The sequence below is a fragment of the Spermophilus citellus genome (assembly GCF_964194105.1).
Source record: "Spermophilus citellus genome assembly, chromosome: 17".
Classification (NCBI taxonomy): domain Eukaryota; kingdom Metazoa; phylum Chordata; class Mammalia; order Rodentia; family Sciuridae; genus Spermophilus; species Spermophilus citellus.
The window spans coordinates 51,253,508-51,269,827 of record NC_138199.1 but is presented as its reverse complement, the minus strand read 5'-3'; the positions used below and the strand labels follow the sequence as shown (position 1 = coordinate 51,269,827).

The following is a 16,320-nucleotide window of genomic DNA, read 5'->3' as shown; positions in this document are numbered from 1 at the left end:
CCCCAGCCCTCTCTTGAATATTTATGTTGAGGCAGCTTGGAGCCTGCCAACGGGGTGAGAATGTCCAGCTAGTCCCATCTTGGCCATCCTCACAGGCTCCTGTAGGAGAGGTTTCCTGAGCTGAGCTTTCAAGAATGAGTGAAATGTCCCCGAAGTTTGAAGGGAGAGAAATGGACAGTGTTTCAGGTGGCGGGATTGATTCTGCCAGAGGGCAAGGTCTACAAGCAGAGTTTCAGGTCTCGGGGTTCGCTCATCTGCGATGTGCAGGGGGCCCTCCAGTCCTGGCCAACAGCGGAGGATTCGCCAGAGTATTAGCCACGAGGGGGCGGGGTGAGGCGGGGCGGGGCCGAGATGGTGGGGTGGGGGACCCGAGAGCTTCATAAAGCCACAGCAAAGGCCGCGCGACGCTAGTGACAGCGGCCCGCTGGAGAGGGAGCCCGGTAACTGCCGCGCGCCTGCCAAACGCGGGCGCGGGAGCCAGGCGCCCCAGCCCAGGCTCCGGTGGGGTCCCCACCCCGCCCCCGGTCCCGCCCCCAGCCGCCCCAACCGTCCCAGCCGTCCCAGCCGCCCCAGCCCCCGCGTCCCTCTCGCCTGCCCCCACGCGGGGAGGGACGGGTCCTCGACGGCTGCGGGAAGGTGCCCAGCCCGCCCCGGATGGGCATCGTGGAGCCGGGCTGCAGAGACATGCTGACGGGCACTGAGCAGATGCCGACGAGTGACGAGGGTCGGGCGCAGGGCGCCGACCCACAGCACCGCTATTTCTACTCGGAGCCAGGCGCGCAGGACGCGGCCGACCGTCGTGGGGGCGGCAGCCTGGGGGCGCCCTACGCCGGGGGCGCCCTGGTGCCGGCTCCGCCCGGACGCTTCCTCGGAGCCTACGCCTATCCGCCCCGGCCCCAGGCGGCTGGCTTCCCCGGCGCAGGCGAACCCTTCCCGCCGCCGGCGGGCACGGAGAGCTACCAGCCCGGGGATGGCTACCCCGCCCCGGACCCGCGGGCTGGGATCTACCCAGGATCGCGCGAAGACTACGGGCTGCCTGCGGGGCTGGAAGTGTCGGGGAAGCTGAGAGTCGCGCTCAACAACCACCTGTTGTGGTCCAAGTTCAATCAGCACCAAACGGAGATGATCATTACCAAGCAGGGCCGGTGAGTGAGCAGCGCTAGCTCGCGGGGCGGAGCGGTCGAGAGCCTCTGTGCCTGGGCCGGAACAAGGACTTTTTTTTCTTTCTTTTTCTTTTTTTTTTCCCCCCCCTGGCTAGACATCGATAGTGTGTCCGTGTTCTTTGCCGTTTTGGCTTAAGCTTGAGGAAGCAGAGGGTAGGGTTGTAGTGAGGACGGGGAAAGGTCTTAAGGGGTCGGTTTCGCCCGGGGAATTTCGCCACCTGCCAGAGAACTCAAAAAGGAGACGATGTGTGCGCGCAAGAAGTTACCTTGGTGGAGGGGAAGAGGTAACTCTGGCTTCATCCAGAGTTGGTGCGTGCCCCTGCCCAGCCCTCTGCCTGAATGGGGGTTGCAGCAGACACTCTGAGCCTGCGGGGCAAGGCTCCTCTTAGCCCCTCAGTTTGGGAAACTAGAGCGCTGGGATGGACATCCCGGCCTTCTCCTTCTCTCTCCTGGGCCGGCCACCCACTTCGCTTTTTTGCTGCTGTGTGCTGGGGCAATCTTGGTGCTGGTGGGGGTGGGGGGAGGCTGGGATTTGGTGACATGGAGAAGCCCTGGCCAACTTTCCTTTCCGGCCTTACTTTGAGATCATATGTCTTGAGTGTGTGTGTTGAGGCGGGGGGGGGGGGGGAGAAGAAGAGGGACACTGAAGCTTATTGGGGGTACAGGTCCCTCTAGGCATAGGCACCCGGGCCTAAGCAGGTGAAACTCATTTAGGGCCCATGCAGGTGTCACCCTTTGGGACTAGCCCCTGAAAACCTGCTCACTCCCCTACCCAGATAGTCATTAATTCAGCCCCTTGGATGGGGGAGCCCCTTGGCTCCATGGCCCTGAACCCCTGAATCCAGCATGAGGATTAGGGGTTGAGGGTGCTGCTTCCGCATAGAGCCTCCTGAGTGAGGAAAGAAAGAGAAACTTGCAGTTTGTGTGGTGATTGTTTAGTAAGCAACACCCTAAGTGAGCCTTGCGTGTCTGAAGTGTGGACTCACCCTTCCCAGGGCAGGGGCAGGGGGAACCATCGAGTTGCTCCTGTGCAGAGGCTGTGTCATTGGTGGGCCTGGATGATGGGGCCCAGGCTGAGGTGCTGAAGAGTAGATACCAAGGGTGAGGCCTAGGAGGGAAAGGGGGAAGGCCACGCAGGGCCCGGGGTGGGTATTCAATCTAGGCACCGCTAGAGAATCTTCATTTTACCTCCAGACAGTTTCTGTGAGTGCCCTGGGATTGAGGGACCAGGCATTAAATTGCTGAGCTGGGCCTCTTTCCTTGAGATGAACCCAGGGAAGGTGGCACTTTCTTTTATGGCTCAGCCTTTGATAATGCTCCATCTTCTCAACCCCAGTCTCTCTCTCTGGGTGTCCCTGGCTTCTGATCCCAATGCGTCTGAATTGCAAGGAACCAGAAGATGCCGTACAACCTTCTCACTGCACTGACAGGGAAACAGACCCAGAGACAGCAAGAGACACTTCAGAGGTTACACAGCACACCCATTGCTGGCAGAGCTGGCACCAGAGCCCAGAGGGAATCTGCCTGGGTTTCCTTCTTCAAACCCCCATAGCCACCAGTAAAAAACGGCCACCCATGCTGTCTGAAGGCCTTGCTTGATGCACTGAGTGCTTTCACTTCCATTATTTCACTGTGTCTTAGGTGGGCCAAGCAGTCTCCCCGTTTAACTGTTGAGAAGTGCACAGATAGCTAGTGCTTGCACCCCAACACACAGCAGATCAGAAGTGGGGCCTCCTAACCCTCTGCCTTGTTGTATGGTCGGCAAGGTCTCCCCACGGGGCCTGGCCAGGGTCTCCCCATGGCACTGTCAGGCCTCTGCAGCTCCAGTCTGGAGGGCTGGGGTGAATGGAGCATCGGCCAGAACTTCAGGGATCTGGCTGGAGCGGGACCAGTGTCTTTCTGTCCTTCAGGGGGATTTTCTGAGTGTGGATCACCATCTGCACTCCTCTGGCCTCCTGCTTCCTTGTATGTTCCTGCTACATAATTCTCACTTGTCTTTGTCTCCCTTTTAGATCTATAGACTTTTTTCCTTCTTTTTTTTTTTTTTTTTTTTTTTGTGTGTGTGTGTGTGTGTGTGTGTTGGGGATGGAACCAAAGACTTTGCATGTACTAAACTTACTTTTTTTTTTTTTTAACCCAAAGATGCTTAACCTGAGCCACATCCCCAGCGGTTTTTATTTTTTATTTTGAGGCAGGGCACCACAGAGTTCCTAAGGGTCTCACTAAGTTGCTGACCTTGAACTTGCAATCCTCTCTCTCAGCCTCCAGTGTCACTGGGATTACAGGCATGTGCCACCATGCCCACTACATTTTTTTTTTTAATTATGAAAAAGCCTACTATAGGGGCTGGGGCTGGGGCTCAGCGGTAGTGCACTTGCCTGGCATGTGTGAGGCACTGGGTTCGATTCTCAGCACCGCATATAAATACATAAAACAAAAGTCTATTAACAACTAAAAATATATATTAAAAAAAAGCCCACTATAAACTGGGTGCAGTGGTGGTTGCCTGTAATCCCAGCAACCTGGGAGGCAGAGGCAGGAAGATCAAAAGTTTGAGGCCAACCTCAGCAATTTGGTGAGGCTGTAAGCAACTTGAGTCTCAAAATAAAAAAGAAAAAGGACTGAAAAGGTCTGGGGCTGGGGGCTGGGGATGTGGCTCAAGCGGTAGCACGCTCGCCTGGCATGCATGTGGCCCGGGTTCAATCCTCAGCACCACATACAAAACAAAAAATGTTATGTCCGCCGAAAACTAAAAAATAAATATTAAAATTCTCTCTCTCTCTCTCTCTTAAAAAAAAAAAAAAAAGGACTGGGGATGTAGCTCAGCAGTAAAGCACCCTTGGGTTAAATACTCAGTACTATAGAAAAAAAAAACCCTGCTATATACAAAAGTAGACTGAAAAATGTACCTATCATCCAATTTCAAGAGTCGTCAGTACAGGTCCAATTTTGTCGTTTCTTTTTCTTTTTTGTGGTAGTGGGGATTGAACCCGGGGTGTTTTACCACTGGGCTACATCCCCAGCCCTTTCAAATATTTAAAAATTTTGAAACAAGTTGCTTAAATTGCTGAGGTTGTCCTTGAACTTGCAGTCCTCCTGTCTGAGCCTCCTGAGTAGCTGGGATTATTAGGTATGTGCCACTGTCCCCAGCTTGTTTCTTCTTTATCTCCACTCACTCCAACTTGTCTACAGCTGTATTAGTAACATAGTAATTAGTAGGCTCTCTACACATTTGTAAAAAATGGATCTTAAAAAAAATTAACACAATGCCATTAGCAAACTTGAAAATAAATAACTAAATGTCACCCAGCTTCCTTTGTCATTTCATAAACATGTGCAAGTTAGTGTGTTTTACATTCTCACATTATTGGACTTATTCTAAGGGGCTCCTTTGGGTCCCAGTAGCTCCTCACTTTTTCCTTTCACAGCTCCCTTTGGATCAGGCCTCAGGGGCCCCATGCTCAGGGTGGGAGACAGAAGACACACCACCCCAGTTCAGTCCCACCAGCCCAGCAAGGGCCCCATATCTCAGCTTGGGCTCTGGTGATCTGGGAAGTCTGTGGCCATTTCTTCTCGCTTCCGAATTTTGGGCTCAGAGAACAGCTTCTTTTCTGTCCTCCTGCTTTGCCAAGCTGGCCTGTCCCCCTGTGGGTTCTAGTGACCTGGCAGTCACCACCACATCACCCACAGCCTTCTTTCTTTTTGAAAAATTCTTCCACCCCAGGCCTACCCACAGCCCTGCAGCCTTTCAGCCTTGAGTTGACTCACTTCGTCCCAGATCCTCCCTCTCCCACCCACTCTAGCCCTACTCCTTGGTTTGGACCAGCAGCAGTTATACTGTCACCCATGGGTGGAAATAGATGGGAGCAGAGAATGAATCCTTGTGGGGAGGCTGGTCAAGGCAGCTCAGGTAGGGCTTGGAGCGGGGAATTGAGAACAAAATGGCGGATGGGCCCATTTTTAAGTTTAAGTTTTTGTGTTTGTGGAGACTTTGGGCAGCCTGCTAGTGCCACACACAGACTTGTGCTTGGGTTTCTGTGTGGAGTGTGTGTGTTGTGAATGTGCTCGCAAGTGTATAATAGCTGATGGTAGACATTCTTAGTAGAGGGAGAGAGGCCGGGTCTCTGTGGGTGTGTGGGTGTGTATTAATTGCTGGTAATCCCCACTTATCTGGGTGTGATTGGTTGATTATTATAATTAAGATAACTTTGGGGAGCTCTGCTGTTAAGTAGCTCAATTTGCATTTGTGTTTGTGTATGGGAAGTTAGGAGTTGGCAAAACAACAATTTCAGTCCCACGTGGTCCCTTCTAACCCCACAAACATTGCTATTTTCTTTTCTTCACATTCCCAATTTCCAGCACTTTTTGGATCTTAAATTTATTTTATTTTATTTTTTTAATTTTAAGCAGAGAACAGTAGTGCAAAACTGTAATCCCAGGTCTTCAGAAGGCTGAGGCAGGAGACTCTCAAGTTCAAGGCCAGCCTCAGCAACTTAGATGCTGTTTCATTAAGCTTTTTTTTTTTTTTTTTTTTTTTTGAATCAGGAATTGAGGGCTGGGGATGTGGCTCAAGCGGTAGCGCGCTCGCCTGGCATTCGTGCGGCCCGGGTTCGATCCTCAGCACCACATACAAGGATGTTGTGTCCGCCGAGAACTAAAAAATAAATATTAAAAAATTCTCTCTCTCTCTCTCTCTCTCTCTCTCTTTAAAAAAAAAAAAAAGAATCAGGAATTGAACCCAGGAGCACTTAGCTACTGAGCCACATCCCCAGTGCTTGTTTATTTTTATGTTTTATTAGAGATAGGGTCTCACTGATTTGCTTAGGGCCTTGCTAAGTTGCTGAGGCTGGCTTTGAAATTGTGATCCTCCTGCCTCAGCCTCATGAGTCACTGAGATTACAGGTGTGCGCCACTGCGCCCACCTTGATGCTGTTTCAAAATAAAAAATAAAGAGGGCTGGCGATGAGCTTGGTGATAGAGCATCCCTGCACCACAAAATAAAATAAAATAAAACAAAATAATCTTTTTAGGCTTAAGACTGCTTTTTGTTAGGCTGACTGGCTTCCTTTCTCTTGGGGCAGATACAAGCAACTTTTTTTCTTTTCTTTTCTCTCTTTTTTCTTTCTTTCTTTTTTTGTAAGTGAGGACCTTGCCTATGTTGCCCAGGCTGGCCTCAGACATCTGGGTTCAAATGATTCTGGGATGACAGGCACACACCACTGTGCCTGCTCCATTTTGCTTTTTGGTGCAGCTGTCTGCCAGTGGCTAGCTGATTTCTATTATGTAGAATTGAGGTTGGTAGGAAGTGAGGCCTTGAAGCCTGAGCACATTTGATATTTTGGAAAGTACAAGGCATTATCAGAATACTCTCTCTTTTTTTTTTTTTTTTTTAAAGAGAGAGTGAGAGAGAAGGAGAGAGAGAGAGAATTTTTAATATTTATTTTTTAGTTTTCGGCGGACACAACATCTTTGTTGGTATGTGGTGCTGAGGATCGAACCCGGGCCTCACGCATGCCAGGCGAGTGTGCTACCGCTTGAGCCACATCCCCAGCCCTGAATACTCTCTTTTTTGTTTTTGTTTTCTGTACTGGGTATTGAACCCTGGGGCACTGTACCACTGAGCCACATCCTCAGCCTTTTTTATTTTTTACTTTGAGGCAGGGTCTCACTAAATTGCTAGGGCCTCACCAAATTGCTGAGTCTGGCCTCAAACTGGCCATCCTCCTGTCTCAGCCTCCTGGGCTACTGGAATTAAAAGTGTGTTCCACCACGCCTGGCCAGAATACACTCTTAAAAGCTGATCCCAATTTATATCCCAGTAGTTTCTGAGAGGATCCTCTTTCCTGCAGCCTCTTAAGCAGTAGATGCTATCAATTTTTAAAACACAACTGACAAAAACTGTGTTTACTTGTTATTTTAATTTGCATTTGAAAAAACCGTGAGGTGGAGCATGTAACCGGTGCTCCGGGATCTCTGGGGTTGGTTACCAGCTGCCTTGTGGATCATCTTGAGGCAGGCTGGCTCTTAGGGGCAGCAGAGGAACTGGGGTCTTGGACTCTGTCCTCTGAGGATGGGATGGTAAGTGGTTTGGTGGGCTCAGTGTGGTACCAGACCCTTCTCCATTCCTGGTTCCTTTCAGGCAAGTGTCATGTAAATTAGAGGGTGACTTAAAGATTCCAATTGGTGATGATTCTGCACTTTTAGGGTGAAACCCAGACGACCTCCGTTTTCCTCTCCCTTTTGCATGCCATCTGTGTCTTCTCCATTTCCGGCTATTTGTAATAAAAGCAGAATGGAAGCTGGGCGTGGTGACGCACCCCTGTAATCCCAGCAGCTTGGGAGGCCGAGGCAGGAGGATTGTGAGTTCAAAGCCAGCCTCAGTAATTTAGCGAGGCCCTAAGCAACTTAGCAAGACCCTGACTCTAGGTAAAATATAAAAAAGGGCTGGGGATGTGGCTCAGTGGGAAAGCACCCCTGGGCTCAATCCCTGTTATCAAAACAAAACCGGGGTGGGGGGGGTACTGTCACCATATTTCTCCAAGCCCCAGTTTCTTCAAATATAAAATTGGAAACAGCATTTTTTATCTCAAGGACTGAATTGATGAACTGGCTGGTGTATAAATAGAGGCTCAATAAGTGGATTTCAGGGCTGGGTTTATAGTTCAGTAGTAGAGCACTTGCCTAGTATGTATGAGGTCCTGGATTCTATCCCCAACACTGAAAAAAAAAAATGTTCTCTTGGATTCCTTTATTCCTACAAGTTTGAATAGGGAACCAGTTACAATATAGGAAATATTTGAGTGACCTTCCCACCACTGCATATTGAACTGATGAGAGCAATGTGTTCAGAGTATTCTCTCACTCCAGGTTGTTCAATGCCTAATCCCTCAACTTTGATTCCTCCAGGCAACTAGCCTGCTGAGCCCCTGGGGCCCAGAGCCTGGAACCAGGTCTCTGTTCTTTGCTCAGGATCTTCCAAGGCCAGGGAACTTTGAGAACTCTGGGCCTAGGAGAAGGTGGGATGGAGGTTGGACAGGAGAGAAATGAGCTGAGTTTCATATATTTTTTTTTTGAGCTTCTCAACAATTTTCAAAGAAAAAATGATCAGGAGTTATTTTATGGGTGAAGAAAACTAAGCTTTAGTTTGAGAATTAACTCATCCAAGCTTATGGGGTCAAGAAATTTCTTTTTCTCAGCTCAGGAGTCTGGGGAAGACAGGAATATGACAGCAGCCTCCTAGGAGACCTTCCCAAGATTGTCAGGGTTCTGGCTATGGGACTAGGACCCACCCCAAAGTGTACCTTGACCCCTGGAACTTTCCCTCCCTAGGTTTCCTGACTCAGCGGCCAGGAAACCTCATGCTACAGGACTTCCATGGGAGGAGGAGGTGTGTGGGCATGAAAGGCGCTTCTGACAGCCCTGCTCTTCCTGCTTGGGTTTGAAGACAGAGGCTCAGCCATTCAAGCTGGTGATGGATGGCCTTGGCGCCCCCAGAGGTGGTGTCTTTTGGGAAGGTGAAGTGGTGGTTGTGTGATGGTGGAGGTGGTGGTTAGCGGGAGCGTGGTTGGAATGGTGATCATGGAGGTGGCAGCCGTCCCGATGGTGCTGTTGGTGGTGGTTGTAGTGATGAGATGGTGGTGAGGGTGACAGTGGTTGTGACAGTGGGATGGTAGTAGAACGATGGTGATGATGGGAGTAGTGATGGTGGAAGTGGTAGAGACAGGGGTGGCAGGAGACGGTTTGCTTTTTGAATCTTTAACTGGCACGGTGGGGGATACTGCAGCATCCCAGCCCCTAACTTCCTCTGCTTTTCCTGGGAAACCAAGACTTTGAGCATGAAGACTGTGTTTGATAGACCTTGACCTTCTTTCAGGGGGTTGGGAAGCTTCGTGTCCACCTAGGATGATAGCTGCTTCTCTGAAGATCCAGGTCTGGGGCAGGTTGTACTAAGTGTACAGATGTCAGGCCCAGGAGTGTGGGACCAGGACGGCCTGTGGTGGGTGCCCTGGGGCTAGGAGCACATTGCACGGAGTGGGAAGAGTCACAGTGGAGAGGATGGATGGGGACTGAGGTACAAGGACCTGCTGGGAATGGCCTATAAATTATGGCTTGTGCTTTGCCCCTCCTAGGAAATACCCTAAGGTTAGAGACCTCTGAAAGGAAAACATTTTAAAAAGTCCTTGGGCTGAGGGTATAACTTAGTGGAAGAGAGTTTGCTTAGCATGTGAGAATGGGCTCAATCCCTGCCGCCCTGCAGAAAGATAGAGAGAGAGAGAGCAAAAAAGCAAATTCTGCCGGGAGTGATGGCACATGCCTATAATCCTAGCAACTTGGGAAGCTGAAGCAGGAGGATCGCAAGTTCAAAGCCAGCCTCAGCAAAAGCGAGGAGCTAAGCAACTCAGTGAGACCCTGTCTCTAAATAAAATACAAAATAGGGCTGGGGATGTGGCTCAGTGGTCAAGTGACCCTGAGTTCAATCCCTGGTACCCCTCCCCACCAAAAAAAGCAAACTCTATAACTGTTGATTCTCGTATAAATATTCTACTATGGCTGATTTCAGGCCACCAACGTATGTAGTTGAACATGGAGTTGGAGGGGAGATGCGCAGCAAGCCACCTTCTGTACCTTCACTGCATGGGTACAATAGGCATAAGTCACCTCAAGAGTTAGTAAAGTAATGGGAAGTGATGATTTCTCTGTATGTGTTACCTTGGATTTTCATCAAATGTATTTAATTGTAAATTTATACAATTGAATTTTAATTATGGCTGTATTTAACAACTGACTGGCAAACCTACTGAACCCTTTACTGCTGGCTGTGGTGAGCGGGTGGAGGCGGGCTCCAGCACCCCAAGTGCACACAGGTGACTGACAGAGAGCTGGGGCTGATGGATCCTGGGGGGCTCTCTTTCTTGCAGGCGGATGTTCCCATTTCTGTCATTCACTGTGGCTGGGCTGGAACCCACCAGCCATTACAGGATGTTTGTGGATGTGGTCTTGGTGGACCAGCATCACTGGCGGTATCAGAGTGGCAAGTGGGTGCAGTGCGGAAAGGCTGAGGGCAGCATGCCAGGTATGTGTCCCTAGGGAGCCGTGGGCTTGCTTTTTCTCCAAGAGCGGGCGCCCCCTGGTGGATACCCAAGCCATTGTCCCTGGCGTGGAGGACTGAATTCCACATCCCTTCCCACCCCGCTCTATCTTGTGTTTGTCTTCACTTTTCTATTTTGTCCTAGCTTGTCCCCTGCTCAGTTCTCTGCCACAGCTGTCCCCCTGCCCTGCCCTGTCTGGTCCTTTTCCTTATTCTTCTCCCCTTCAGAACGGGGAAAGCTCCACATCACCAAGGGTCTGCCCTGGGGGCTGCTTACCTAAGAGGTTAACTGTCCACAGGGAACCGTCTGTACGTCCACCCAGATTCCCCCAACACTGGAGCCCACTGGATGCGCCAGGAAGTTTCATTCGGGAAACTAAAGCTCACCAACAACAAGGGAGCCTCCAATAACGTGACCCAGGTAGGACCTCCACCCCGGAAGCCACCCACCTGGAATCTGGTACCTCCTAGACCACAGGAGGGGTGTGGGGGGGATTCTGTTCTGGAAGAGTCCCTTTTCTGCCTCTCAATTCTGGTTCTTTCCCATCCATGTGGGGAGGAAGATGATATGGGAGGAAGCTGAATCTAAGTGGGGGTCACATTCAGGCCAACACAGGCCAAGCCAACCTGGGGACCTCTTCAAAGAGTCCCAGGCTGCCATAATTTGTCACTCGGATGGGCCTAGAGTCAGTCCCAGTATCCCAGGGTATGTATATGGAGTATTTCCATACTGAGAAATCCTGTGCACTTCTCCCAAAAAGGCCCTCTTGTGCTAATCTCTTGATCACTGTGGACTTCTGGGGATGGAAAATGGGGCGGGAGTCTAGAACTGGTGCCCCAAAGACGTAGGCAACTGGATTTGGAAGACCTGGAAGAAGTTACCTTGGGGTAGGGCAGGGGAGGGCACAAGATGACCTCAGAGCCCTTCTAGTCTCATGGTAGGGCCAGTCGTTGATGGGGGAGGAGGGCTCCACAGGGCTGTGCATCCAGACCTAAGGCCACCGCAGAGGGAGCAGATTCATCGAACTCCCTCCCCACCCACCACCACCTGACTTCCTCTTCAGATGATCGTGCTGCAGTCCCTCCATAAGTACCAGCCCCGGCTGCACATCGTGGAGGTAAACGACGGCGAGCCAGAGTCCGCCTGCAACGCTTCCAACACGCATATCTTCACTTTCCAAGAAACCCAGTTTATTGCGGTGACCGCCTACCAGAACGCCGAGGTGAGGCTGCCCAGGCCATGGGGGCCTGAGCCTGGGATAGGGCAGAGGGACAGTACTGGGGCCGGCAGTCTTCCTTGGGAGGGATTTTGGAAGTTCTCAGGCTCCAGACTCAGGCTTTGGGTGACTCTGTTTCCCCTCTCTCTAGATCACTCAGCTGAAAATTGATAATAACCCTTTTGCCAAAGGATTCCGGGAGAACTTTGAGTCGTAAGTGCCACCGAGTTCAACTTACTTTTGGTCCCTCCAGAAATGAAACTCTAGATGAGTGCTTTCTCTGCCCTGGAGGGTGGGGAGGGTGCTGGAGGGTGGGCAGACTAAGGAAGGGAGGGTCAGGGAAAGGACGTGGTGTACCAGGCGGGACCTAGGTGACTGGCTGTGTTTGTGACTCATATCTTCCTTTCAATTTTTTTCTTAGCATGTATACATCTGTTGACACCAGCGTCCCCTCCCCACCTGGACCCAACTGTCAACTGCTTGGAGGAGACCCCTACTCACCTCTCCTGTCCAACCAGTATCCCGTTCCCAGCCGCTTCTACCCTGAGCTTCCTGGCCAGGCCAAGGATGTGGTATCCCAGCCATATTGGCTGGGGGCCCCCCGGGACCACAGTTATGAGGCTGAGTTCCGAGCAGTCAGCATGAAGCCTGCATTCCTGCCCTCCGCCCCTGGGCCTACCGTGTCCTACTATCGAGGCCAGGAGGTTCTGGCACCTGGAGCTGGCTGGCCTGTGGCTCCCCAGTACCCTCCAAAGATGGGCCCAGCTGGCTGGTTTCGCCCCATGCGGACTCTGCCCATGGAACCTGGTTCAGGAGCCTCTGAGGGGCGGGGGCCAGAGGACCAGGGCTCCCCCTCGCTGTGGACCGAAGTCACCCCCATCCGGCCAGAGCCCAGTGACTCAGGACTAGGCGAAGGAGACTCTAAGAGGAGGCGGGTGTCCCCCTACCCTTCCAGTGGTGACAGCTCCTCCCCTGCTGGGGCCCCTTCTCCTTTTGATAAGGAAGCCGAAAGCCAGTTTTATAGCTATTTTCCAAATTGAGCCGAAGACGGGGAGAAATGAACAGATCCAGTGTTGGTAGGTTGGAGGGTGCCAACCGACTCCATCACAGACGCAGGGTGGAGAAGACCCCGGCTCCCTCGGTCCCTTCTCCATATAGTTGGGGAAGAGGTGGGCCCATAAGGATTCTGGGGTTCACTTCCTGTTCCACAATGAAATGTCAGAGGAGTGTCGCCTGCTCCTTCCTGTACCTGGTGCTGCTTCTCGCTGTTGGTCCCATGGAGAACAGAAAATAGGCGCAGGGTCTTGGACACAAAGGAGCTTTGTGGCTTCTGGTGGGGTGGGAGGCTCAGATGGGGAAGGCCAGCTCTGCTTCTTTGTGGAGTCGCTTTCAGTGGCTTTATTTGTGAGTGTATTAATCCCTGATCTGAAAATAAAGACACACGGAGTTGCCCAGCCAGGGCCAGGGAGAGGACTCAGGTGAATGGGCAGCTGGCCAGGGCCCACCTGCTTGGAGACAAGACAGAGCAGTAGAGAGGAAGGGGCTGGGACGGGGGACAGTTCACATCTTGCCAAGGGAGGTCCTGTTTGTGGTGGTTGTATGTGCACGTGCTTTTTCCTTGTCTTTTTTTTTTTTTTTTTTTTGATGGGGAAAGCTATTTATTGCACAGAGAGTGGTGTCTCGATGTATTTCTTTGTGTTCATCACTTTCTGAAAATAAACATGAAACTGTTTAAGTGTGTCCTGCTTCCATGCCAGGTTGGGGGACTCATCTGGGGATGGCTGGTCTAGCATACCTTTTTGTGGGTTTTCATTTCTGGGGTCCTGGCTAGAAACCTAAAGTGTCCTCCTTCAGGGGATAGGCTGAGTTAGAGCAAGGCTACATGCCTTACCCTCTGCACTCAGGTAATGGTTGATGCTGCCTCTTAAGGCATCTTCGGATAGAGAGGCATGTCTCTGTCTGTGTGTGAGCCTGGCCTGGGGAGGAGGAGTGTGAGGGCCAGGCAGGGCACAGGGCTGAGTGGGGTGGGGGCTCTGCAGGCCGTGGTGACACTTGATTTCTCTTTGCATTTCCACAACTCTATGGTTGTTCAAGGATTAGAATAAATATAAATTGGGCTAGGTGGCACTGCTGTTTTTTGTAGGTCGAGAACAGCAACTATTGGCAATTTCATGTGATTCAACCTAATGCAAGTAAAGGGCTTAAGAATGGTGCCTGATGATCAGGAAGTGCTCCTGTGTAACCCATCATTATTATCATTTTCTAGCTCTCTCTGTCTCTATAAATACACTGAATTGTGTTTGTAAAATAATACATGCTTTTAAGAAAAGAATTCAAGCAATGAAGAAAGGTATAGAGACAGCAATAAATTATCTGAAGTCTCACCACCCATCAAGAATTATTATTGGGCTGGGGATGTGGCTCAAGACATAGCTCGCTCGCCTGGCATGCGTGCGGACTGGGTTCGATCCTCAGCACCACATACCAACAAAGATGTTGTGTCCGCTGAAAACTAAAAAATAAATATTAAAAATTCTCTCTCTCTCTCTCTCTCTCTCTCTCTCTCTCTCTCTCTTCCTCTCTCCCAATCTCTCTTTAAAAAAAAAAAAAAGAATTAGGGGCTGAGGATGTGGCTCAAGCGGTAGCGCGCTCGCCTGGCATGCGTGCTGCCGGGTTCGATCCTCAGCACCACATACCAACAAAGATGTTGTGTCCGCCGAGAACTAAAAAATAAATAAATAAATATTGAAAAATCTCTCTCTCTCTCTCTCTCTCTCTCTCTCTCTCTCTCTCTCTCTCTCTCTCCTCTCTCACTCTCTCTTTAAAAAATAAAAATAAAAAAAAAGAATTATTATTAATAACCAGGAGCCTGTGACCAGAGCAACTCCGGGGCTGAGGCAGGAGGATGGCAAGTTCAAAGTCAGCCTCAACAACTTAATGAGTCCCTGTCTCAAAACAAAAAAGTAAAAAGGGCTGGGGATGTAGCTTAGTGGTAAAGCACCCCTGGGTTCAATCCTTAGTACCATAGGAGGAAAAGAATTATCATTAGCATTAGATGAGCTATATAAAAATACTTTATTGAGTTGGAATCATACTGAGAATGCTTTCTCTTAATGAAAACTATTGAATTTTAGTTAACAGAATTTTTTTTAAAAGAGAGAGAGAGAATTAAAAAAAAAAATTTTAATATTTATTTCAGCGGACACAACATCTTTGTTTGTATGTGGTGCTGAGGATCGAACCCGGGCCGCACGCATGCCAGGCAAGTGCGCTACCACTTGAGCCACATCCCCAGCTCCTTGTTAACAGAATTTAATTACACAAAAAAATCAAGCACACAAACAAAATCCCAAAACTCAAGTGAAATGAAGGAATTGTTGAACTTGAGATAAATTTTTCCTCACATAAAAAATATTATTCTGGGCAGATATTCCCAAAATTAAAAACAAAAACTTGTTCTTGAAAGAACACTTTAAGGTTAAGAAAGGGGTTTATGGGGCTGGGGATGTGGCTCAAGCGGTAGCGCGCTCACCTGGCACGTGTGCGGCCCGGGTTCGATCCTTAGTACCACATGCGAACAAGTTGTTGTGTCCGCTGAAAACTAAAAAATAAACATTAAAAAATTCTCTCTCTCTCTCTCTCTCTCTCTCTTTAAAAAAAAAAAAAGAAAGGGGTTTATGAAAAATACTAAGAGGCTGAAGTTATGATGTTTGCTTTGCTCCAGTACAGGGTGTACCCCATCTTAACAAGGAACCATAACATGGCCTTTGGCTTATCCTTGCAATTATTTTTGGAGCAGGGAAAACTTTACTTATGTCTCAGTTCACATTTCTCCTTTCCTGGTCTCTACCAGATGCCATTTCTTTTCTTTCTTTCTTCCTTCCTTCCTCCCTCCCTCCCTCCCTCCCTCTTTCTTTCTTTCTTTCTTTCTTTCTTTCTTTCTTTCTTTCTTTCTTTCTTTCTTTCTTTCTTTCTTTCTTTCTTTCTCTCTCTCTCTCTCTCTCTCTCTCTCTCTCTCTCTCTCTCTTTCTTTCTTTCTTTCTTCTTTTTTTTGTACCCGGGATTGAACTCAGGGGCACTCAACCACTGAGCCACATCCCCAGCCCTATTTTGCATTTTATTTAGTGACAGGGTCTCACTGAGTTGCTTAGAGCCTTGCTTTTGCTGAGGCTGGCTTTGAACTTAAGATCCTCCTGCTTCAGCCTCCGGAGCCACTGGGGTTACAGGTGTGTGCCACCCACTGCACCCAGCCTGCCAGATGCCATTTCTATCACCTTCTAGTCAGAAGGAAAAGATAAGGACACACACTTGCTCCACCCTCTTTAGATTTGGAAACCGATACTTTTGTAAACTGCATTAGGAGCATTAGGAGTCCTCTCATCCTTCTCTCCTCTGCCTCTATTCTTGACTGTCACTTTCTGGGGTTAATGGTATTAAGCTGGTGCTATGGTTTATATCAAGAAATGTCCCCCCACCCCCACAAAAGCTTATGTTTTGAAAGCATGATCCCCAGTGTAGCAAAGTTCAGAGGTGGGGCTTTTAGGCAATGGTAAGATCATGAGAGCTGTCACCTCACGGAGAAGTTGAATCCATCTGAAGAATCCACCATGTCAATGTACTCCTGAGTGGTAACAGTAGGCAGGGGGGCAAGGCTGCTAAAGAGGTAGGTAACTGGGAGCATGGCCTTGGACTATATTGTCCCTGGCTTCTCCCTCTTCCTCCCCCTTCCCCCTACTCGTGAGCTGAGCCACTTTCTTCCACCATGATGCTCTGCCTCACCCGAGGCCCGCCAGCAACAGAGTTGGGCTGACCATAGACTGAACGTCTGAAACTGAGCCCAGACTTTTTTCTC

The 16,320-nt window shown here is 49.9% G+C and overlaps 1 protein-coding gene across 2 annotated transcripts; it reads left to right on the top strand.

Annotated features, from left to right (window-relative positions):
* The first annotated feature begins 252 nt into the window (after positions 1–252).
* Positions 253–13,188, top strand: TBX21 (T-box transcription factor 21). 2 transcript variants are annotated; one of them, XM_081271736.1, is made up of 6 exons: positions 253–1,145; positions 10,082–10,236; positions 10,575–10,672; positions 11,316–11,474; positions 11,620–11,681; positions 11,890–13,188. In XM_081271736.1, exons 1-6 carry the CDS (start codon positions 655–657, stop codon positions 12,506–12,508), a joined length of 1,584 nt encoding a protein of 527 aa, XP_081127862.1. In that variant the 5' UTR covers positions 253–654; the 3' UTR covers positions 12,509–13,188. The 2 variants fall into 2 exon arrangements, with proteins under 2 accessions (XP_081127862.1, XP_081127861.1); XM_081271735.1 differs by having other exon boundaries at positions 264–1,145; positions 10,551–10,672; positions 11,890–13,182.
* The last annotated feature ends 3,132 nt before the right edge of the window (positions 13,189–16,320 follow it).

Coding starts and splice junctions, on each gene's coding strand:
- TBX21 (XM_081271735.1), top strand. CDS start 655: ATGGGCATCGTGGAGCCGGGCTGCAGAGACATGCTGACGGGCACTGAG. Junction 10,673..11,315: donor CCTCCAATAACGTGACCCAG/GTAGGACCTCCA, acceptor CTTCCTCTTCAG/ATGATCGTGCTGCAGTCCCT. Junction 11,682..11,889: donor TTCCGGGAGAACTTTGAGTC/GTAAGTGCCACC, acceptor TTTTTTTCTTAG/CATGTATACATCTGTTGACA.